Source organism: Ictalurus furcatus, chromosome 16 (assembly GCF_023375685.1).
Source record: "Ictalurus furcatus strain D&B chromosome 16, Billie_1.0, whole genome shotgun sequence".
NCBI classification, from domain to species: Eukaryota; Metazoa; Chordata; class Actinopteri; order Siluriformes; family Ictaluridae; genus Ictalurus; species Ictalurus furcatus.
In genome coordinates, this window is record NC_071270.1 from 3316733 (window position 1) to 3341959 (window position 25227).

General features: G+C 43.1%; 1 protein-coding gene across 1 annotated transcript in view; it reads left to right on the top strand.

Annotated features, from left to right (window-relative positions):
• The window catches only part of kirrel3a (kirre like nephrin family adhesion molecule 3a), a 53865-nt gene that overhangs the window by 1104 nt on the left and 27534 nt on the right, over positions 1–25227 (top strand). Inside the window, exons 3-5 of the mRNA XM_053645855.1 lie at positions 9845–10082; positions 14351–14500; positions 21881–22038. Of these exons, the coding sequence (XP_053501830.1) occupies positions 9845–10082; positions 14351–14500; positions 21881–22038 (546 nt within the window). The remainder of the gene's footprint in view (positions 1–9844; positions 10083–14350; positions 14501–21880; positions 22039–25227) is intronic.

Genomic DNA, 25227 nt, shown 5'->3' on the forward strand with positions numbered 1-25227 from the left:
CACATTTAATGTGACAGATATGCCGTGAAGTACATTCATTTGTCTTCTCTAAGCACTTTATCCTGGTCAGGGTCGCGGTGGATCCCCGGAACGGCGGGTGTGAACAGGAAGTGCGAATATTCCCTGGATCATACGCCAGTGCACCAAGCATACACACATTCAGGGGCAGTTCATAGTAGGCAGACGACATTTTTGTAGGTGGAACACGTGTCATCCACGGGTCCCTGGTTAGCCAAAGCTCAGGATTGAACTGGGGACCCTTGACCTCTGAGGCGGCAATACATCATTTACACACAAATCACAAGTCCAGCAACCAGGACACGTTTGGTGCGTCAAACTCGTGCATGAATCCGATTGAGTAAATTAGCTCGTATTAGAATATATAGAACAAAAGACTCAACATAACATAACCACAAGCGATGTAGTCTTTTAAGATGATTACTCGTCACACGATACGAGACGCCAGTAATATCTTGGCTAAATGTATCTTCTACGATACAGTGCACCGACAACATTTGCTCCATGTCAGATTATACGATGAAGGTCCTCGTATCCAGTCCAAAGACATGCGTGGTAGGCTGATTGGCGTGTCTAAAGTGTCTGTAGTGTATGAATGGGTGTGTGAGTGTGTATGTGATTGTGCCCTGTGATGGATTGGCGCCCTGTCCAGGGTGTACCCCGCCTTATACCCGATGCTCCCTGGGATAGGCTCCAGGTTCCCCGTGACCCTGTAGTGAGTGGGTCACGTTATGCCCTTGAGGACCTCATGACCGAAGAATCTTTAAAAAATAAATAAATAAATAAATAAATGACGACGTGTGTGATATTTTGTCCGCGACAAAGACGTACTGATTTAATAAAACATCAAACTTGGTCAACGTCATTGCTTAATGTCGGTTAAAAAATACGTTTCGCGCATTGTCCCTGTCTTTGTTGCTGCCGAATCGAAACCTCCACAGCATCACTGCGAGAGGAAGCGAGTAATTCCAGGCTTCCTGTCGCTGTGAGAAACGCCTCGTTAAGTAATATAATGCTCTGTTATGAGTTTACGCCGAACTGTAAAGCAAGTGAGGAGGTGGGGACGGGGCGGGAGGTGAACCGCAGCCTCTGATCGCGTTCCTGCGCTGCAGCGCGTGCTCCCAGATCCCTTTTCTAATTAGCCGTGCTGGATTGTGTTGTGCACTGCCTGTGTGAGACCGACGCCTTGCACACCAGTGTTAATGAGATTGGAACGGTGTGTTGCTTATTGTTGCGCAGCCTTTTTCAAAAAATTTATGAATTTTTTTTTTTTATTATTTTTTTTAACAGCCATAGCTGCAATTATCACTTGTCATGGATGTGCGTAACAGTTGCCAATCTCATTTAGTCATTTGCATTGCCTCCGTCATCCCTGTTTAGCCACGTTTGAGCGAAATATAAAAGAAATCAATTTGTCTCCGTAAACCGATTCTGATTACGCGAGTTGTTGTTGAGAATGTTGAGAATCTTGGGACTTCCCGTGAAGCACCGCTGTAGCCATGGGCAGCTCCGAAGCCGAGAGGGAGCTAGGAAACGCGAGCGAAAGCAGGAGGCCTCGAGTTTACCTGCAACATTATACTCCCTTGACAGTATCTCTGCTGGAGGGGCTTTAAGACGGAGGAAAAAAAGAAATAAAAAACGAGTCCTGCTGCACCGACCAGAGCTAAACACACTCACGAAGACGGCAACGGCAAGAGTGAAGCTCCACATGAGTTGATTCATTTTCCGATAACGGCACATCCTGAAGTGTTTTATTCACCAATGATTCCAACGAACCTTCCGACCAATCAGAATCGAGAATCCGGCAGCACTGTTGTGTAACATATAATATACATGAGATATTTTTTTTTCGAATTGCGCGTGTACGCGTGTGTGACTTCGTTCTGGGACGGCCGAGAGAGAGCGTACGCCCGGACGTACGCTCAGACCTTTCGCAGGTGTAGAAAATGAGGTCAGTTGTTAACCCGACTCTCAAGGAGAAGCAACATTCGGCGGTCCCAAACCGACGCACCTTTCCGTCTGGAGTCACCGGGAACAATACAAACATCATCCTCATCTCCGCGCGGTCGATGATGAAGGGACGCTGTCGGCGAGGTTGTATTCAGGGAACAAGATTAGGCTGTGTAGTGGAGATGATGAACTCTCCATGTCACGCGCTGTTGGCTCCATCATAAGGGCTGATGGGAAAATGGTCCAGTGTGTTCTACTCTGGCTATTAGAGAAGCCAATAAGAGGGGGGAAAAAAACCCAGTGATCCAATACAATACCTGAGCTACGAATATTTATATCATATTATTAGCCCAGATGTATTGTTATTTACTAAATGTACTAAATAACACGGAGCCAAGAGCACCACGAGAATTAATCAGAATTACGAGTGTTAATCCTGGTGATGGTTAATTAAAAAAAAAAACATTTCTGTTTGAGAAGAGCCCCGTGTTGGTACGTAATAAACGATTTGTCTACAGAAGACAAACCGCCTCGCGTCCTTCTTGAGCACAACACTTAAAAAGCCCGATTCAGCGATCTCCATGACCACAGTCGATTGTCCCTGTTCCATCAAACTATAAAAACAAGCAGCGGGTTGGAGACGCTGTAGTCGGAGATCATTAGTGCCGTAGCCGTCGCTTCTTTCCTCTCGGAACCGCTCGGGTTTCCTCGCTCGTGTTTGCTGCTGAATTGTTTATGCGGTGTTGAGAATGTTGTTTTTTTCCTCTCCTCTAACTGAAGACCGACCAATCTCTGAGTCCTGCCGCAGTCGGTAACGATGCACACATGGGAGTCCGGCATCGGGATTCTGCATCCGTGCAGGACTTACTGTCTTCTCTCAGGAAGTCCTACTCTGCCCGTGGAGTTGTTTATATTACCTTATACCTTATACAAAGCTGTCGAATTCTGGCTTCTGATTGGCAGATGTTTCTAGAACAGCAGCCCCAGACCACAAATTGCTGTCGAAGATTCCGCAGCTTCGTCAAACCACCCCGTTGTTGATTATTTTCCTAGATCATTTTAATAATCACGTGTTTTATATAATCGAATCTTTTTTTTTTTCGGATTATTTTCCTCATTTTCGCATCCGTGAGTGCTTTAAAAAAAAAAATGAAATAAAAATGATTCCTTACTCAAATGGGTTATTCAGTCAGCTTCATATTTTCGTTTTCAGATCAACGCCTGTTTGTTTGGGGGTTTTCATTTACATTTTTTATTTTTATTTCTAACAAGGCCTCGTCCTTTATACGAGCACACGACAGTTTTCAACAAAAGAGGATGTCACGTGCGGTGTTTTTTTCTTTCTTTCTTTTTTTTTTTTTTTTTTTTTTTGTATTGCCGTGCTTCAGGGTCAGTCAAACAGTCTCGCAACAAAATCATGACTGGAACTTAAAAAATGCTAATAAGAACTTGCAATAAAGGACGCTTCTTTGCCCAGCCTTGTGGAGGTTTTTTTTTATTTATTTATTCATTTATTTATTTATTTACTTGCTTACTTATTTATTTATTTTTTTTAAAAAATGGTTGCTTTCACGTAATAAAACTTTTTTTTTTTTTTTTTTTTTTTTTTTTAATCAGTTCCTGTTGATATTTAAACAAGCAAACAAACAAATAAATAAATAAAAGGAAAGGAAAAATCGGTAGCTCAACAATAACAATCCAGAAGTTGAAATCCCAGTCGAATAAAATAGAGATGCATGATATTCTGCCTGGCAGACAAACCCGGTCCATGAACCAGAAGGCAACTAGGAAACAAAACCAATAAATAAATAAATAAATCGAAAATTGAAGAGCTGCTGGTAGATTGTACAAAAATTGTTAAGAAGTAAAGATGTACTGCAGGAGCGTATTACTTCAATAGATAAAAAAAAAAAAAAATGATTTGAATAATAACGCGATTTTGGTGATTAAACAAGTCCTGTATTAATAGGAGAAAAGGAACAGCTTCTCCAGCACGGTCCAGTTCATCGCAGCGCTCTGAGGTTGATTAATAGTTGGCTCCGTTTCAGGTTTTAATGGAGAATCCACGATCTCACTCCTTTTGGAAGTCAGTGTGTAGTAATAATAATGAAAGCTGCGTGAACGGGGAAGCGTTCGGTTTTCTGCTACCTGATCTGCGAGCTTTAAGCCGTTTCCAGATGTCTGGCAATCGTTCAAAGTCTTGCTGAGATGGTTTCTTCTTCTTCTCCTGTACTCTACCGTAATTTGCAGGATCCGTCCAGGAATCGAAGTGCGCTCGACTTTCTGTGAAAAGGGAGAGAAGGGCGCCAAACGGACGTGCTTCAGAAACGTAACCGTGACGAGCTAATACGTCATGGATTTCCTGCTCACCCCGCCTCCCCCCAATATATAATCACATGATGTAGAAAGAAAATAAAGGTCAAAAGTTGTTGAATTAATACAATAGGATAGGAATGAAGGACAAGCTGACCTAGCACTCGTCAGGCTACTCTTCCAGCTCTTTAATCCACCACACCAAGATGTTGGATATGACCTGAGTGAAACACTTTGAATAAATTAAGCAGAATTTCCACCTCATTGTCAGTCCATACAAATGAATTGTTGCGTTTTGTCATTTTTGGTTGTAGAACTGTCGGCCATGTTTGTTTATTTCCACTTCTATAACGCTCAATACTCCGTTTTTAACAACATCGAGTACTATCCCTGGGCTGGCGGGCGAGCAATGCTGGCGAGCATTTTCAAATCGATTTTGCGTTCGCGTGATACTTCCAAAACAAACCGTTCAGGTCGACGGAGTACTTTTTCAAAACGTGGGGGGGGGGGGGGGGCCTTAGTCGCATGCTGGGTTTCAGTCTTTTATACCTTTTGGTCAGTGGAGCAGAGAAACGATGATCTCGACGATCATATAAGATGCTCATGGTGCTTCTGACTGCCATGATGTTAATTATCAGCATGCCAAGAAGGACTTGTGTAACATGAGCAGATGGAGTCCAAACACGGCCCCAAGTAACAGCTCGACAGTCTTGTCTTGTTCCTCCCGTCGTTTCTTTTCCCCCCGGCGAGGCGTCTTTCTATTCGAGAAGTCTTTAACACCTCGACAGGCAGACGAGAGCAGATGTCCGTCTTCACCGGAACGATCTCGTCGTCACCCAGAGACGCTCGTACGTCGATTTCCCCGATCAGCCCACTGTAACGATTCTCCTCGAGCCTGCTCTGCTCTAGGCCGTAACCTAGAGTATTCGGATTTGCGCTAGTTGATTCATTTGTGTGAAGAACACAAACACCTCGGATCCTCTGACGACTCATGATGATAATGTTGTTTCTCCAAACTTTCCTGGCCAACAGACAAAAGCCCTTCGTAGCTGGAACAGTTGTTAACCGCTGTGCTAAGAGCAAATCAGTGATCCTTAACTCCAGGTGCAGGAAATGAGGCTTTGTGTGAATTCAATAAGAACATTCATTTGTTTAGATTTGACTTGAGCCCACGGGGGAAGAGGCGTGCAGAACATCAGGACGTAATGAGCGGATTCATCCATCCCGCTGAAGCTCTCATTAGAACCGTCCGTGCTTTCCCGAGCGTCTGGGCTCGTCTTAAACAAAAAGTGTTTGTACAGTATAATAAAGCAATCCCGCTTGGCTTTGAGTGCCACGTTTTCTGCTTTCTGGTTATACTTTTGAGACGGTTAATATGAACACCGAGCTGTCGTGTAAACCACCTTTTTTTTCTTTTTTTTTTGATTATTATTACATAATTTTTCATGCACGGGTTATGAAGTAAAATTCAGTTCTCACCTCGATTAAGTCGTGATTTCGCTCTGGGGTGTGAACAAGTGAAATAAAAATGAATCTGGATCTAAATCATTCAAGTCCAAGAGAAAATGTCAGGCGAATTTTTTTTTTGCTTAAAGCGACAATACGCCGATTTTTCCATTTCACACAATGAATATTTTCTCTTATATAATCCGTTAGAGGACTTTTATTTTTATCATTACGTTATTTATATTATTACAACACTTTTTATAATACACATCACTTTTGTGACTTTTACGGCATACCCATTTACAGTACTGTATATACTGTAGAAGCAGTTCTTTAGTATTTAATCATTTCCTTTATTATTCTTTAACATTACAGTCAATTACAAGCTAATAAAAGATATACGTTTATGAATACATTCATAGCTATTTATTGTTTGTTTTGATTTTTTAACTTGTCAAGATTATTATAATGAGCCGACAAGAATATCAGGCGTTTTTTGTTGTTGTTGTTGTTGTTTTCAATTAACATGTCATTCATTGAGTAATTAGTAAGCACTTTATCCCGAGCCTGTCCCAGGAATACAGGGTATGAGGTGGGAATACACCCCGGATGAGACCGTTCATGACAACGCACCATTCTCAACACATGTTTTTGAGATGCGGGAGGAAACCGGAGACCCAGGAGGAAAACTCAGGGAGAAGACCTGACGGAGTAATTCGAGCTCAGGTTCGATCTATGATTGCTAAGGTTTCCAGATATTCAGAAATAACTCCGAGGTCTTCCTGCTCTCTCTGCTCCTGAGGCTTTTGTGATCAATTTCACCCGGAGCTCGGATCTGCATCTCTGGATTAGCACTCCAGGGCACGATCGCAGTAGCTCTCGGCAGGATCTCGGACCGACGCCACCGTCGTATTTCATCGTACGTGCCATAGCTTCTGTTCGTATCGATCCGCAATAATGACAAATCCTCACGACAAACTTGCACGGATTCTAACAAGCGAGGCGGATCAGCACGGATTCCGTACGTGAAATCTTTTCCAGAGGAAACTGGGAAAGCACGAGCTTTCGCCGTAACGTTTTTTACGTCCCGGACGTAGTCCACATCGTCGTTCTGACGCTTCCCGAGAACGTGAGCTTCGTATTAAAGCGTCTGAAACGGAATCGTGGACGTCGGAATGATTCGGAACACGGACTTCCGTCCGTTGGAAACTTTTTTTTGGAGGAAAATCTTATACCGTGGTTTACATATTTGAAATGCCAGAGCCAATTGGAATTTTTTAATTTTTCCCACGCAGAAAAAGATCGATTTCTCCACAGCCTTGCGTCCTTTTAAACGAAGGACTCTCTGGCTGAGTTATTTATTGATTTATTCATTTATTTATTTATTTGTTTATTTCCCTCCCCAGCACACAATCGTGAATCTATAAAGATTAAAAAGGAAGAACATTTTACAAACGGTTAAGGTTAGGGTCAGAATCAGTGCTGGGTTTCGTCGGACATTATTTTGTATATATGCGGAATTTGGAAAATCGCCGTCGCTTGTTGAATCCGTGGTTATAAATAACAGGGACGTCTTCGCATACAGCCGAGTCTCTTTTCCCTCCTCTGGCTCGTTTCTTCTCTACTCCTCTAGAAGAAGTCCTCGTACAACCCCCGCGTACGAGTACGCATTAGCGCTGCCGTTTTAGTGACGGGATGAAGCTAAACCGATATGAGGATGCGCTAGCTAGATGACAGTTCAAAGGGCGAGAAAAAGACGTGTATAATGCGATTCCGGTTTCTCTAGACGTTTCTCGTGGCTAATGATACGGACGGCCGAGGTTCTCATTAGCGAGTCTCCTTACAGTATATGGAAATGTGCACACTCAGCAGCGAAATGTAGCATGAGAAGGTTTTAAATCCCAGCATTTCTTGTCTAAACGCTCCTATGATTTACGGGTTACGATTAAATTCGAATAAACGATGCCCGTCGTCCCATGGGCATTCCTTTTAAAGCAATATAAGATGGGTTTTTATTTATGAAGACCCCATCGGAGAGCCATATTGAATTTATGACAAAAATCTACCAGAGGAATCTCCAGAGAACCAAACTGTGTCATCTCAAACTGCTTTTACTTTAAAGACCAAAAATAAGAAGAAGAAGAAGAAGAAGAAGAAGAAGAAAAGAGGCTGAGGGGGAAAGGACGAGCTGCTCTGGTAAACAGGAGACAAAGTCTGCCTGAGATGTCAATATGATGTTCAGAAACGGCAAGGAATGTGTTCAGAGCGCAAACGTTTCTCTCCGCTTCATCACCTGTTTCTGTCGACTGTCTTCCTGTTCCTGGGCAGAAGCTGTTCCTGTTTCCTTTCCTTTCTGCTTTAATGAGATAACACTTCACACGCAAATGGGGCACAGTGGAGGTAGAAAGGGATTAACACGTTAAATTGCCACCTTGCAAAAAAAAAATGTTTACCTGAAAGAGCAGGTTCAGTATTTCACAACTCCTTTTCTAAGCTTTGCTACATCCGGGCTCTGGCGTGAGACGATCCGTCGCCGTTATGCTAGCGCAGTATAGCGTGCTGCCTCGTAAGCACTTTCGCGTGTCTAGAACAGCGCTATATGAATGTAAGGAATTATTATTAAGCGCTAATTTGCACACTTTTGCAGTCACAGGCCTGAGCGGGTTCTACTGGTTTCTGTTCGACTGTAATGAATGTCAGACATTCGTTACGTCTACAACGGTCGCTTAGCAACAAGCTAGCGAGCAGGACAATAACGAGTGACAAGCTAGCCGGCTAACGTTAGTGATAAACTTTTTTAAATGTTGATGGTTACCCTCTCAGAGCAGTGATCTGTCAGTGTTCTCGATTTAACTAAGTGTCTGTAGATTACTCGATCTAAAGCCAATACGGTTATAAACTCATTTAAAAGGAGAGAACCTGCCGGAAAAAAACAACAACACACAAGCAATAGAAACGTTCACAGAAATTCTAATGGTTTCCACTACAAACACCATTACAAACCATCAGCTAACCATTAAAACTATTACCATTAATGGTATCCACTTGACATGACATATACATAACCAACAGAAGGCAACAAATTACCAGTAAAGACCCGAGTGGACCGTTAGAGTTTCCATTCAAACCAATACGATTCACATTAAAACCATTACAAATTCCATAACTGGTTTTTATTGTTTTTTTTTGTTGTTGTTGTTGTTGTTGTTTTAAGCAGGGCGTACACTATTTACAGCATGAGAGGCCATGTTGATTTGACGTCACTCTGGAAACGGGGGAAAGAACTGGTAGTTAGGAAGACTATTCCAAGCTGACGAGGTTGAAATGAGTTGAAATTTTCGGTTGTTTTTACGGGTTGTAAGTGGGAAATTACTTTTGAATTATTGCAACTTCGCCTCGAATGCAGCAATACTTTGTATAAAGCAGCGTTAAGCTAGCTTTTGTACTTTGTGTATTTATTTATTTATTTATTTTTAAGTACATAATTGTTGCTCTGTTTAAACGTTCTATGAGGAAACGTATTTAACATTTATGGAAGGAGTCTCCAGTGTCAGTGCTTTGCTTTGGAAGTGTCAGAAGTTTGTTTGTTTGTTTGTTTGTTTGTTTGTTTGAGTCTGGTAAGAGAATAAACTGTTTCGTTTATAGCTGCTATAATGAAAGTGATTACTTTCATTATTTTTTTTTTTCTTCACTTTTAATTCCTGGCTAATTGATGTGCTGGAAGAGGAATGAAACACTCCAGGACGTGTAGTGATTGGAAAATAATCAACTTCTGGGTGATAAGAGTAACTCCGTGAGAGACTCTGCCTCTTTAAGATACTCTTATATCGAATCATGTTACTGACCTGTTTCTAATGAACCTAATTAGTTGCGAAATGTTCCCTCTGGCTGTTTCTTTTTTTTTTTTTTTTTTTTTTAGCAACACTTACTTTTCCAGCCGTTTGTTTCCCCCGTCCCAACTTTTTTGAGACGTGTCGCAGCCATGAAATTCGAAATGACCTCCTCCTCCCCCCCCCCTTTAAAACGGTAAATTTCCTCAGTTTAAACATCTGATACGCGTTCCATGTTCTATTGTGTCAAAATCATCGCATTCTGTTTTGATTGACATTTCACACAGCGTCCCAACTCTTTTGGAACCGGGGTTGTAATTGATGTAACTGATACGACTGTGCTTCAACTTTTTTTCTCTTCTTTTTCTGTTTCAGGATCCTGTGCTGTGTTCATTCAGCAGCCTCATGACGTGGTCGTGGTGGCAGGGCAGCCTGTAACTCTACCGTGCGCTATCACCGGCTATCACGGCATGGTCCTGTGGGTCAAAGACGGCCTGGCTCTCGGAGTTAATCGGGACATGTCAGGTCGGTGACATAACACGACTTGTATTTCATGTCGCCATTCTTTGCACTTCGCTCTGAGAAGGCGTGGCCTTTGTCTTCAATCGAATCGAACGTCACGGACGTAGTAAAATGGTGGTGGGGGCGGGGCTTGCAATTAAAAGAAATTGAAATCGCGCTCTGGAAGTACTGTAGCACAATCGTACACGCTGAAATTTCACGCTTTCGCCTACTTTTACATAATTTCTGAAACGCGCATTGCAGTTGCACATTTGGTGTTCTTAATGAAGTAATTTGGCCCCACTCCGCGTTATTATCTTGTGCATTATAAACCGTGAAATGAAAGAGAATTCATTCCACGCTGTTGTGCGCAGGTGTATATTTCGCCGTAAGGTTCGATTTCTTAAATGTCTGTGGATGTTTGGCGGATAGGCAATTTAAAAAAAAAAAACACGACGACAACAACAACAACAACATCTTAGCATCGACGTGTCTGGAAGTCTACTGAAGAGACCTTGAGGTGTTTTGGAGATGATGAGGAGGAAGAGGAGGAGGAGGAGGAGAGCACTGTCTAACTATTTCTAGATCGCTACAGATCTCCCAACTCTCTCTGAGCTGGGTGGTGAGGGTGAGTGTGAAGGCCATAGCGTATGGTTTACATCACTATCATCCCCAATAAACCATTCATTGAGTCCTCAGATGGGGGCGGGTCATCCTGGAAAAGACCACGCCCATGAGAATGAGTTCATCATGAAATAAAAGAAGGTTGTATTGATTTGCAGTACTGATGCTTGACTCTAGGGCCACAAGAAAGGGTACTACACTGTAGCTTTCCTTGTCACTGTGGTACTACAACAAAACATGCACCTTTTGGTACCTTTAGTACAGCATAGTTAGGTGTATGTAGGTTAACTATGGAGCTTTACTCTAAAAATGAGATTGATGGTCCAGTTATGTTATTAAAAGTACGATGTATCGCCGTTTCCAGGTGAAGGACACCTCCCTAGAGACCTTGAACGGGGCAGTTTAGTACCTTTTTTTTTTTTTTTTGAGCGTGTAGAGGAATCCGATATCTTCTTCTTTTCTTTTTAATGTTAATTTATGCAATAACCCAAATAAAGACACCAAGCACGTGTGTCCTGAACAACACTTCTGCACCTGTGAAGCACAATCCAGGTCAACGAAGCCCATTTTTAATTGTGACAAGAGGAACGCGTATGTTTTACAACAGTATGTTTGCTTTGTTTTAACCTGAAGATTTAGGAAGAAAGACGGGGGGGGTTGAAATCGGAGCTTTGGTGAACGACGCTGTGTGACCCTTTTATCGCCAATCACGAGACACGTACGTTACCGATACCCTTACACCACTCGAGAAAAATATTTTCTTTCAGAATGCTCATTTCCTGATTCTCCGGACCAAGCCGAACACGTGGACACATCGTTCATGCCTGTGTCGCTGACGGTGTGGGAGTCAAGGGGGGGAGGGGCATGGGGATTGGGAGGCGTCCAAAATTTCCCATTTTTCATTTTCTGGACATCTCCGTTGAAAATTTTTTAAAAAAGATGCGTATATGCTAGGTCTACTCCCTAAGACGTACGTGAGGATACGTGATACGAGCACGTCATCCGAACGGCGTCCGAGCTGTGTCGCGCCCGTTTTTGTTCCCCATTCATTCTCTATGTACGTATTTATTCATTTATTCATTTTGTAAATATTTATACATTATGTAAATAGAATTCTTCGATTTTCGAAATCCATACTCAAACCTACATTTCGAACCGGTGCATGCAGTTTTAAATGTTCTATTTAAACGTCTACGTCGGTACGTTATTTAGATCCCTTGAGCGCTCCAATGGAAAGAATACTCATAAAGTGGACTAAATAAAATAATCATCATCTATTAATGAAACTTACGTATCGTCATCATTTTGTTATCTGGACCACATCTGTTGATGACTTGTTGGCTGGGAGAAACTAGTCCAGCCTGTGTGTGTTTATTGATTTAAAGCGTCCTTTCGATGATGGAATAAGTGTCAGCTGCTGCGTTAGCTTCGCCGCAAATTTGTCTTTTTTAGCAGCGGCCTTGGGCGGCGTTTAGTCACGGCCCGAGCTCTTTAATTGAGCCTCTAAGGGCTCGGCTGTCCCGTTCCACTAACTCTGCCTCACTCTAAGCCATGAAGGCATCCCCCTGAGGTGGCGGTTTCATTGGATTGCAGTATAAAGGTGCTGAGGGCTGAAATCCGACGCTTAGCCAAACACTGTGAGCTGCTCAATAACCGCTCCTCTGCAGCTGCTACATGGGATAAACACTTCTTCATTTCTGTGGGCGATCAATGGCTGGCTGAAGGGGTTTCCAAATCGTTACCATGGTGCAGAATGTAGGCGGAGTCTGCTTTAAAACATCCACATTGTGATGATAATCTGGTGGATTGCTGTAATTCTTCATCACGGCCTTCATTTTCAGACAAGATACCACTCATTAACGTACATTAACGCCAAGTCAAGAGTCTTACTCCTAGTACTTGGTGTAAGCCGTAAACGAGTGATGGAAGACTTGTGTTTTGTTGTAATGATAAAGCAGGGCTGGACAAATCATAAATATATTAGTTTGTAAGTAAAAGCTCCCATGTGCTGCCCGATCCTGTCTTTTTGGCCTAAACAATTCTGCTAGAACTTGATAGCTTATGGTTAATGGTAATATAATAACATGTGGCCAGCTAGCTAGCTAGTTAAGTGTATTAATACTGATTAAATGAAGCAAATTTAGTATACGATCGTATTGTTTATCACATCTACCTAAAGTTTTGACTATGATCTAAGGTGTACCGTCCCATCGTAGCAGGTAAATGATCTTATTCTAGTCTAGCTAGCGTCTTTCGGTCTTCTCGATACGTTTAACCTCGAGCATGGAGTAAGCAGGAGAGGTATTTGACAGCCTTAGGTCTTCTTCTCAAGCTTCAGTCAGCTCCGCTCATAAAGCGCCTGGAAATGAACACGGGCTGAACCCGATCACGGTGACACTCGGATGTCTTTCTCTTTTTATATCAGCCTTATTCTTTTAACCCTCTTCTTTCCCTGTTATTGCTTTGATCATCTTTCATCCCAGTTTCCTAAGCCCACTCCTACTTAAATCGTGGCTGAGCTAACACTTAACCTATACCGCTTTTTTTTTTTCCGCAGGTTTATCGGTCTATTTTCACTTCTGACTGTTACAAGAAAGGAAAGTGAAAAATGATTATAATAGGTCCCTACTCTAAGAGGATGATGTTCTGCTTCAGTAGATTTTAAGCAAAACGGAGCCGCAGGACAGCAAATGATAAAAGTTAACTACATTGATTCTAGATGAGACCATCAGCGAAACAGTAAAGCTAATGGGATGTAGGAGTGCACACTGCTCATTTCCACTGAATTAGCATGAATCAATGGGCTATCACCATCATACTGCAGTCCACCTTCTTTAGCTCGGTTTGCCTTCAAGGTACTCGGCAAAGAAAACGTCTGCTTTAATATGCGATCGGATGGCTTTGTAGTACTGGAGGTTTACCTCTTAATGGGGGGCCAAAGTCAGCCAAGCGTTGCGTTGGATTGCTCCATCAAGAACTGTTAGCTTGACAAATATTAAGCAATGATCTTTGAAGTAAGACATTTACTAACAATAGTAGGCACCCCACCACCACCACCACCAAAAGAAACGTTTCTTTTTTAATTAATTCCTCCATCACTCTTTGTTATACGTGCATATAGACATCCAGGAACAGTGCTGATGATCAGTGGTATAAGGCATGGACAATAGGGTGAGAATGAGGTCATGAGTGCCTGAGGTGACTGAGATGAGGTACCTCTGCAGGGTTCCTGGGCTTAATTTCCACAATAGAGTGAGGAGCTTAGCAATCTGGGATAGCCTCAGAGGAACGCCACTAACCCTCAGAATTTAGTGGAGCCAGTTGAGATGGTTTGGGCACCTTACATAGATGTCCCCTGGTCAGATTCTAATAGAGCTGTATCAGACACATCCTACTGGAAGGAGACCCCTGGGCAGACTCAGGACTCGCTGGACAGCTTATATCTTACAGTTGTCTCAATGTCTGGGGATTGAAGAGGAGCTTTCAGGGATGACCAGTCAGGGATGACCATTTCAGGTAGTTTCCACGGCAACCCCCGCAGCAGGAAAATCGGAAGGGAAATGAATGACTGGGTTATACATTTGCATCCGCTGTATGTGGATATAATGACGTTTAATGTTAGTTAACGAGCAGGTTATGACTCATGGAAAAACCTCCTTGTTTTTCAGGCTATCCACGCTACGACGTAGTGGGTGATCACAGCAAAGGCGAGTACCACCTTCTGATCCAGAGGACAGAGCTCGCTGATGACGGAAGCTTTGAGTGTCAAGGCATCCAGGCTGGCATCAGGTCTCGACCTGCTCGCCTCACTGTCCTAGGTCAGTATGATCACTAATACGGTGAAGTTTTTTGTCGGGATGTTTAGGTTTATCGTTTATGGAAGGAGTCTCCAGTGTCAGTGCTTTGTAAGAGTCTCAGAGCTGTCCGGTTAAGGTTTTCGAACATGGGGAACGTCTTCTGACATGCCGAATTATTGTATTATTAACTTCTAGGGAGGGAAGATGATTTTGACCTGCTCTTGTAGAAAAGGTCACAGTTTGCAATAGAATTGCCTGGTACTTATGTGTTCCGGCACCTAAAGTTGAGAAAAATAAATGATCTTAAAGACCAATTTTTTATTTATTAATTTTTTTGGTCCTCATTGCAAAGCAGGTGCTAAGTAATCCGGAATCAGATACGCGTGGAACCTTCTTAAATCGGGGCTAATCAGCTGTAGTAAAAGACCTCAGATATGTTTTCAATCTCCTGTGATTATCAATCAATGAGATTCCGATGTAAATGTCCACCTCCAGGCAGGCAAAACGAGGCCTAATTATCATTATCGATCTCTCCTGCTTGTTAAAGCCATGATGGATTCCAGGGGTATCAGTTCATTATTCTGGATCATGAGCACCAAAGCTACAGCCGAGCAATCCGAAGCCGCTTACTTAGAGGGAAGTGAAGATGTTGGCGATTCCAGGTCCATTAAAATGATTCATTATAGATGAGAGGGCAACCATTTGTTTTTATTCTTAACTTTCTTATGTTTTATTTATTTTTTTCACTGGTCCATTGGCAGGAGAGACAAATCATCGGGTCCTCCGCGGGCATAGCCATTAGCTTGATATTTAATCCCACACAGACTTCTGGGAAGTTGAATACAAAGCTGTGAGCCAAGTCCTCACTGAGGTAACGTAGTTAATCTATCGCTCGTGTCATGATCCAGTGTAGTCTGTCACTTCATTCCCACCGAGGACAGCGAAGCATGACCGCAACTAGAGCAGTCACTTTGTCTTTCTTCTCCCTGACAAGTAAAGCTTAGAATTTGTAGCCCCTGGTTGGATCCTTACAGGGGAAGGCCAATTCTATAGTCTTATACCCGGTCTCCACTAGGGATCACGCAAACTCCAATCCTAGGGCTTCCTCTTCTGTCATCCTAGAGCTTGATATTTAGCTAAATAATTCAATGAGGCCTGTTGGCGTTTTGTGGAAATCCAGTAGACCATCTCTGTAGATAATCCATGGCTGATCTCAGAGTGTTTAATGCTGTCATGTAAATCCGAGCGAGGTTTAGCTTCCCCACTTAAGTGCGATATGACTCCTGAACCTCCAGGCAAGAGCTGACTTGAGTAATCATGTAAGCTTGGCTACTGAATAAGTTTTCCAAGCAGGGACACCTGAGGCTATTTAGATCCCAAGCAAATCCTTTTAGCTTCCATACAAACCTTGCAGAGAAAACATTTGCTCTTCAAAGGGGCATCAGAATGGTGGCAGATTTTTGGACTGTATTATTGGACTCTATAAAAAAAAAAAAATCAATTCCATTCTGATCTGGACTTGACAGACTGTCAAGTCTGTGTGAACGCTACCTAAAAAAACTCTAACTCTGGTGGTAAAAATTTGTCTTAGGGTCTTGTTTAACAAGATGTGGTACTCTGTCCAAATCAGTCGTAATGACAGGAAACGTCAATTCTTTTTGGCCTTTTAAAGCAAATGAGTTATTTGCTTTTCTTGCTTCTTTTCCTTGTCTTTCTGAGATAATGACCGAGTTGAGCTGGGGCGCTAGCTTTGGGAAAGACTGTCAGCAAGCAAACTTTTTTATTTATTTTTTTCTTCCATTTTTAGGTGAGCGGCAAGCCAATATTTGCAGCCCTCACCAAACAATCCTCTCACTCCTCGCCTCCTGTCTGCCTTCTGTTAATATCAGACTGAACATTGCCTCCTCTGTGGTAGATTGATCTAGATAAAAAGCAAACAACGACAGGCTGAAAAGAAAATTGGAGTAGTTCGAACCCCAGGCCTGGATATTGTACTCCTTCTCCTATTTTTCTTTTGTTAAAGAGCCTTTTGTGATGTAAATGCGAGCTTGAGGTGATCTAACTACCCATTCGCAAACACCATTAAACTTTCATTTCCATAAATCGCCACAGAGTTTGGAACAGCTGGTCCTCATTTCTCAAATGCCACACTTTGTTGGCCGGGGCGGCGATGCAGCGGGCGCATCTGCAGCTCCGCTCGTTTTCCACTGACAGCTCCGAGCGTGTAGATTGCCCCATCACGCTGACAGCTATCCTCTAAGATGTACTTTGCTTCCCGCTCCTTGAAAACCCCAAACTTCATATGCGCCAACATCCTGGAATCGCAGTCCCGGAATCACCAAATTTGCCTTTGAAGATCATAAAATCTCAGTGTATAATGGTGTTATGGCATTTGAGGTTGAGAATGAGCTGTAGGAACGGGAGGAGAGGAGGGTGAGCTGTCATACTCTGTCATACACTCTCCTCTGCTATTCCTGTTGTGAAACTGTCACTGTGAGTTGAGAACGGGAAGGAACTCGTTGAGGAGTGAAGAATGTAGACTCGGAGCTGAAAGCATAGTGCCTTGCTTTGGATGTTTTTCTGCTTCTCCACTGGGTAATTTCTGCTTCTTATATAGGTTTGTATATGGCTATGCTTCTAAACAACTCGGAGGCGGAGTCATTCCTACAATGGAGTCTCTGAGTCCACTACTACGTATAATAGCTTTTTTGTTTGTTTGTTTTTAGCTATTTGGGGAATGAAAAAAAAAAACCCTGAGTACTCTATTTATTAGTTATTATCCTGAGTTTATATCCATCCATCCTTCCATCCATCCATCTTCTACTGCTTACTCCTTGTTCAGGGTCGCGGGGGAACCTGGAGCCTATCCCAGGGAGCATCAGGCACATGGCAGGGTATACCCTGGACAGGGTGCCAGTCCATCGCAGGGCACAATCACATACACACTCACACACCCATTCATACACTACGGACACTTTAGACACGCCAATCAGCCTCTGAGTTTAACAGCAGTAGTCTAACAGCAGTTCCCAGGTGGATAGACTTAAAGTTAATTGTTGTGCTAACTCAATTGAGTTTAAACAATTTTTCTAGTATATACATATATATATATATATATATTAGATTTAGTATCTAGGTTATAGATGCGTTGCCACAATTGTTTTCAAAGCCTCCATAGTGTTCTATAGAGAAACCCGAACATTTAATAGTTCCCACAGAGCTACAAACCAGAACCATTAGGACTCGATAAAGAGACCTTTATTTCTAAGAATGTAGACTCCAAGGTCCCAAGGTTCGACGTGTTGAGCGTTCCGAGATGCCTTTCCGCTCGCCGAGCGTCTACAGAGCGGTTCATCGAGTTAGCGGAACCTCCCTGTGTTCTCATTCTCCTCAACGAGGCGTTTTCACCCACAGAACTGCTGCACATTAGATTTAATAGTCCCCCCCCCCCCAGCATAATTCTGTGTGAACTCTAGAGACTTGTTGTGTGTGAAAATTGTTTGACGCGAACTATATCTGGAGCTCCTGTACTGTATGTGCATGATTTTATGCGTTGTACTGCTGCCACGTGATTGGCTGATTGAGTAAAATGCATGAATGATCAGGTATATGTGTGTATTTACCGACTGGGACTTAATGACATCAAATGTAAATAAAAATGTGCTTTTTTCTGTGTTCAATGGAATTATAGTTTGTTCACCAGACTATGCCACAGATATTCACAGGCATTTAGTGTAGATAATGTCTTTAAGTCACACAGCGAACACAACACTGTGAAGTCTCACACACACACACATACACACACATACCCAAGGACACCTCTGAACACTGGTACTGAGCCTCTCAGTTGAGCTTTGTGACAGGAGGATTGGTACACAATGCTTTTCATCACGAGCAAATAATCTGGAATGGGATGACAAACATTGTTTTGTGTAGCGTCGAACAAGTCGGCGCTGCAAGGCCGAGTGCACGTCGTGTTTGTAAAGGTTGTGCGAGCTGTTGAGCGAATAGGACGTGAAGGACGATGTTTTCCGGCCATAAAACGTCCATACAAACCTAACACGCGTCTTTATTCCCGGACCACGTTAATGTTAAAAGAACTGCAGACAGGAGATTGAATGGAATTATTCTATTTCATGCGTTAATAATTTACAGTACATCTACGGAATTTGGCAGACGCGCTCATCCAGGACGATTTACACTTATCTCATTTATACAGTTGAGCAGTTGAGGGTTAAGGGCCTTGCTCAACAGCCCCGCGGTGGCAGCTTGGTGGTGCTGGGATTTGAACTCATGACCTTCTGACCAGAAGTCCAACGTCTTAACCATGAGCCACCACTTAACCTATATATACCGCTATCGCTCTCAGCTGCAAGAAGAGGAATAAAATACCTATTAAAATGTTTTACATAATCAATACAGACCGTGCTCTATCTATTTTACCACGTTACTGGTTTTATTCTTGTCCAGCACTACCTCTTTCCACCATTTCCTACCTCGCATCATCGGGTCGTATCCATTACGCATATTTATCTACAATCATAATAGCATCACTGGGTTGTAGACATGTCCAAGTAGGTGATTCTTTTGTTTTGCGTACATTCTTAATGAATTTGTTTTGCCACCTTAAGCATGTCGCGTTCCTCAACGACAGCATTTAAATACAGTACCGTGCAAAAGCAGTCGTCGGTCATTTACTACTTTAACCAGCGCTGTCTCGGTGCTATGATGAGGCCTAAATCCTGACTGATACATTTCATGAATGTTGTTCCTATGCTGGTACGAGCATAGCTGCTGTGCTACAACCTTTTCTAAGAACTTGGAGATAAAGAGGGGATTTGATTTTGGCCTATAGCTGGATAATCGACAAATCTGTTTAAAGAAACATGTAGGTAAGGGATCTAGTATACAAGTTGATACTAGAAAAATGTTTGTAAAGAAAGCAGCATATTACTGTTAGAGTCAGAGACGACTTTTCAGAAAGAAAAACAACAACACTATGAAGGCTGCCGGCTTTCGCTGCAGAAATAAGAAGCGAGTGCGACAGTCAAAGACTCCAGAAGAACCGAGGCTGGTTCTGCAAGATGCTCAATAACACTTACAGCTCATTTCCTTTCATTATTTCTGAAGGCATGTTTGCTCTACATCGTTTTGTTTTGTTTTTTTGCATGTGCCTAAGACTTTTGCACAGCACCGTATGTTACCCCAAAAACACACACCTTTGCATATCTGGTTCTATCGCTGAGGCTTTCGTGTAGACGGCGTGTAACCCGATCTCGTTACCGCTTGCAGATCATTTGGCTGGAAGAGGAGGCTAATTACTGACGCTTACGTGCATCCGAACGTGATTAATCCCTCTCCGCCAGCTCCTCCTCTTAGAGAACGCATCTCCCGATCAGAGAGCAGCTGCAGGTACATTAGAAAATGGGTCACGTTCCCCCTGACGCCGCCTCCTCTCTGTCTTTTTTTTTTCTTTTTCTTTTTTTACAATGTGAAATTGCTCCATTTTTCTCTTTCCTTCCTTCTTTCACCTCACCTCCGCAGACCGATCAAGTCCGGGAAACGTCCCAAGGGCCACGTGTATCAAGAGGTCAGCGAGAAAAGTAATTTGGTGCCAAGCAGCCGGGCTTGTGTTGGTCGAGTGTTTCTGCTGCTGCGAGCGCCAATTAAACCGGGCCGATTCATTCAGTCCACTCGCCCACTCGGGAGAAATCTATCGACCGGCCGTGTTAAACCGTCAATTACGAGCCATTACGCCGAGGAATATTTGCAAACATGACCATACTAATAATGGTTGAGATGAGGAAGACACTGTTAGGCGACAGTTAGGAGTTGTTGTTGTTGTTTTTTGATGAAGTGAGTTGTCTTGGGTAATCGTTTCATACAATGTCCTAGATGTTCCTCGAACCTGAAGAACGATTGCACATGAGCGGCGAGTCGATACACCGTAGAGGTATTGTTTCGCTTTCGTTTATCACGCAGCGCTCTTGCGCACTTCATCCCGATTGGTCAGAAGGTGTTGGTTCATTTTTGTAGAACGGCAGCTCTGACGGTCAAATCACAGCGCTCGTTCTGATACGCTAACGTTTCTATAGTAACAAGCGGCTCAAGAAACTCGTCGATGTTGTGACGATTAAATTCAAGAGCGAACGGTGAAAGAGCGACCGTTTCTAGCTGCTATAAGTTATTTGCAGTATTAAATGTAACTATAAAGAGATAAAAATAACAATCTGACATTACAATGTGGTAAACTGCTGCGGTATATGAGGAATAAAACGCTCCGGTACGTGCTACAGGGCGGTTTCGGTCACTCCGCTTCATCTCGCTACCCCGTCGTTGATTATTTTCCCGTAACAGCATGCCCCCAAGTGTTCGAATCCTTACTTAACGGTAAAGATTGTCGCTTGCGTATTCGTCTCGCAGCTCGCCACGCTCGATCATTTTTCCTCCCCGGCAAGAATGACTGCTTTCTATGCGAGCGCCATATTTACGACGTTCCGACGCGAGAGCTGCTCGCTCACTTTCAGAAGTGTGCGACTCCCCGAGCTAGAGGAGCCGACTTGATTGGTTCTGTTGAGGTAATTCCGGATAATATATCACCCCCACCCCCCCCCCCCCCCGAGCGTTCCTCAAAGATGAGTCAAGGCCAAACCTGACAAGCCTCTGAGATATATGAATTTCTCGGAATGCCAGTCGACGTAAACGACTCACTCTCACTGCTTTTCCGAGCTTCACTCGACTTGTCATTTTCTAGAAAACACGTGGAAGTTAATATTTACTGTGGCTTTAACTAGAAGTCAGAGGTGTCTGTTCGGGAACTCGGTTCCCCCGACTCCTTCTTCCTAGTGCTCCCTTTTGCCTCCTTCACTCATTCACACCTCTCTCTCTCTATCTCGCTCTCTCTTTCCTGTCTCTCTGGAGTAGTCAGGGTGTGCCACCTGCTTGCTGCCTTTGATTTCGACTTGCCCCAGATATGCTCTCTAATGAGCAGCGTGCTCAATCAATAATTCAGCCGAGTGGGAATGGAAAGCAGAGTGATCAGAGGTGTTTAAAGAGAGGGTCGCAATCAGTGCTATTCAGGACCACCAGGTTGGGTTTTTATTTCCCCCCTCCGTGCTCATCGCTCCAAATGCTTTATTCTGTTTTGAGCTGATGTTGGGCTTTTCTTTTCTATTTTTACGGCCAGACACTACCGCTAGAAATAATGATGATTTGGCTCCAAAATATGATACGATACAAGAATATCAGAGATTAATGATGGGAGAAGATTTACCAATTTGACCCTGTTCACCTGTAGTGTCTTGCCGAGACCATGAGATAACGATGAAGGTACGACGAGATCATGACGCCCTATCCATCCTCTCACCGCGAATCTCATGCGTTATTCATTTTATTCTCCAGTTCCTCCTGAGGACCCCGTGATCATCGGAGCGCCCGTGGTGAGTCTGAGAGCCGGTGACCCGCTTAACCTGACGTGCCACGCCGACAACGCCAAGCCGGCAGCCTCCATCATCTGGATCCGTAACGGAGAGGTGCTCAACGGTGCCATGTACTCCAAGGTATCAGCTGCATCCGCTCTGCATTTAAATCACGGAGTAAAGAGAGGCGCGGTGGGCAAAAACGCCGCCGCTTCCTGAGCCTCACGACCGTTCCAAAGCCGCCGTGCAATCGTCCGCAATTTCACCAGCAATACTGCGTGTGAGGCCGTGCGCGCTGATATTTAGTGAAAGAAACCATCACGTGCTGTTGATTGAACAAAAGGAAATGCGTAATCTTTAACAAGGTGAAGTTTTCCACGCAGGAACGGTTTAAGGAAGGAGTCTCCAGTGTCAGCGCTTTCGTAACTGAAGTAACGCTGTAACTGGAAGTCTTCAGGATCTTAGCTGTAACTATAAACGGATAAAAAGCCGAGTAAAAGGTGCAATGTTGTTCATTAATAAATAAACAGTTGTATTTGCTGTGGTGCAAGAGGAATAAAACAGTTCAGGACATGCTGTTATAGGAAAATAATCAACTCTCTGCATGGTAACAGTGACTCCGCTTCATCGCACCGCCTCAGCCTGGATTATTTTACTAGAACAGCACGACACCGAGGGTTTTATTGCTTTTATTCCTTACGTAACATGCCGGATCGCGTCACGCTGCAGTGAAGCATTATTATTTCACGAAGGCACCGTCTCTTTGTCCTCGGAAAAGGTTAGCCGTGTCAATTTAATGACAAGTGAGAAGTATTTTTCATTTAATCCTTTTTCGAAAGTATTTTTTCATTTAATGACTGGCTGAAGCCTCAGTGTCTCGATTTAAACACAACAAAAAGGCAAGACATTCCATGGCTCTTAATTATAGATGGGTTTCTGGGCAGTTTGCTCGATTTTATATTGTCTGGGTGGAAAAGGGATGCTCTCTGTCTCTCTCGCTTTCTCTCTCTCTCTCTCTCTTGCTTTCTCTCTCTCTCACTTTCTCTCTCTCTCGCTTTCTCTCCCTCTCTCTCTCGATTTCTCTCTCTCTCTCGCTCTCTCTCTCTCGATTTCTCTCTCTCTCTCGCTTTCTCGCTCTCTCTCTCTCGCTTTCTCTCTCTCGCTCGCTTTCTCTCTCTCTCTCTCTCTCGATTTCTCTCTGTCTCTCTCGCTTTCTCGCTGTCTCTCTCGCTTTCTCTCTCTCGCTCGCTTTCTCTCTCTCTGTCTCTCGATTTTTCTCTGTCTCTCTCGCTTTCTCGCTCTCTCTCTCTCGCTTTCTCTCTCTCGCTTGCTTTCTCTCTCTCTCTCTCGCTTTCTCTCTCTCTCTCGATTTCTCTGTCTCTCTCGCTTTCTCGCTCTCTCTCTCGCTTTCTCTCTCTCGCTCGCTTTCTCTCTCTCTCGATTTCTCTGTCTCTCTCGCTTTCTCGCTCTCTCTCGCTTTCTCTCTCTCTCTCACTTTTTTTCTCTCTCTCGCTTTCTCTCTCTCTTGCTTTCTCTCTCTCGCTTTCTCTCTCTCTCTCTCTCTCTCGATTTCTCTCTGTCTCTCTCGCTTTCTCGCTCTCTCTCTCGCTTTCTCTCTCTCGCTCGCTTTCTCTCTCTCTCTCTCTCTCGATTTCTCTCTGTCTCTCTCGCTTTCTCGCTCTCTCTCGCTTTCTCTCTCTCTCTCACTTTTTTTCTCTCTCTCGCTTTCTCTCTCTCTCTCTTGCTTTCTCTCTCTCGCTTTCTCTCTCTCTCTCGCTTTCTCTCTCTCTCCACTTTCTCTCTCTCTCACTTTCTCTCTCTCTCGCTTTCTCTCTCTCTCTCACTTTCTCTCTCTCTCTCGTGCTTTCTCTCTCTTGCTTTCTCTAATTTATTTTATTCACCTATTTATTTATCTACCTATCTATCTATCTATCTATCTACCTATCTATATATATATATATATATATATATATATATATATATTTATTTATTTATTACTTTCCTTTTAGGGTCATTTGAAATGACTCTGTGGGACCCTCTCTCTCTCTCTCTCTCTCTCTCTCTCTCTCTCCCTCTCTCTCTCCCTCCCTTCCGAAGCACACTGGAGAACATCGACTATATGCTCACTCCAAATTCAGATTCTAATCGTTGGTCGTTCTCGTTCCTAGTTACGAGTTTAGTTACTGTAGTAGAAACATCACTACTTTCCGGTCCGGCCCGTATTTGCAAAACGTCTCCTGAAGGAGAGCGCCGTGATATGGAAAAGGCCAGCAAGAGAAATTAACCGCAATGTGCAAATCAAAAGTGGCCAACGGAGAGAAAATAGCTAATGATCGAAGTGCGAACGAATGAATGATCGAACGAGCGAAAGTAAGAACAAAGAAATTACTAAGCTTATACAGCCAATAAATGCCAAGATAAGATAAAATGAAATGAATGAATGAACGGCAACCGTGGCAAAGCTTATAAATCAAATAATTCCCAAGAAAAGTAATCAATTAACCGTTTGATTGATTGATTGATTGATGGCAGCCATGACTAAACTTCAAGAAAACCTAAACAAATGATTGAATGAATGAATGAATGAATGAATAAATGATGACGATGGCCAAGATTATGAATCAAATAATTGCCCAGAAAAAGGAAATGAATGAATGAATGACAGCAATGGCCAAAGTACCCCGAAAACAGAGAGACAGATAAGTAACATGCAGAACAATAATAAGAGTTTCTTTATAATTAATGGTGGCTGAGTGTTGTGAGAATTGTTACACGGCTGCTCCGTTTAAATCAGTGAAAACAAGAAAACTAAAATAATTCATTGATTTTAGTTGCCATCCTTCACATTTTTGCCCTGTCCTTCTATCCTTGCCTTGTATTTCTTTAGGGAACTCTTTCTTCTTCTTCTTTCATGTGAGCCTGAACACTCGGGCGGTTTCGCTGTAAGCACTCTGAGGAGAAATGAACTATGACGATAGCATCTCTTTTGTCCTTTTAAGAAGACACCATGGTGATTTAAATCCCGGGCTATTTGTTAATGTCAGTGGCGTTACACATATCAGACCGAACTCATCTCTCCTCCCTAATGTGCTCTTACGGAGTTCGTTCGAAAACTTTATGCAATATTCGAAACAGAGTTCATGAAAAGAACTTTTCAAGTTTATTATGTGAAGTAGTACTGACTGTGGGAGATGAGCGAGTATCGGAATTCGTCTTTATCGTCTCCTGATCACGTCTCATGTGATGAGTGAGTGAGTGAGAGTCTCAAGCACCGTGTTTACGCCCCTGACGAAAAGGCTAACACGTTGGTTAACGTGGATAACAGAGTCT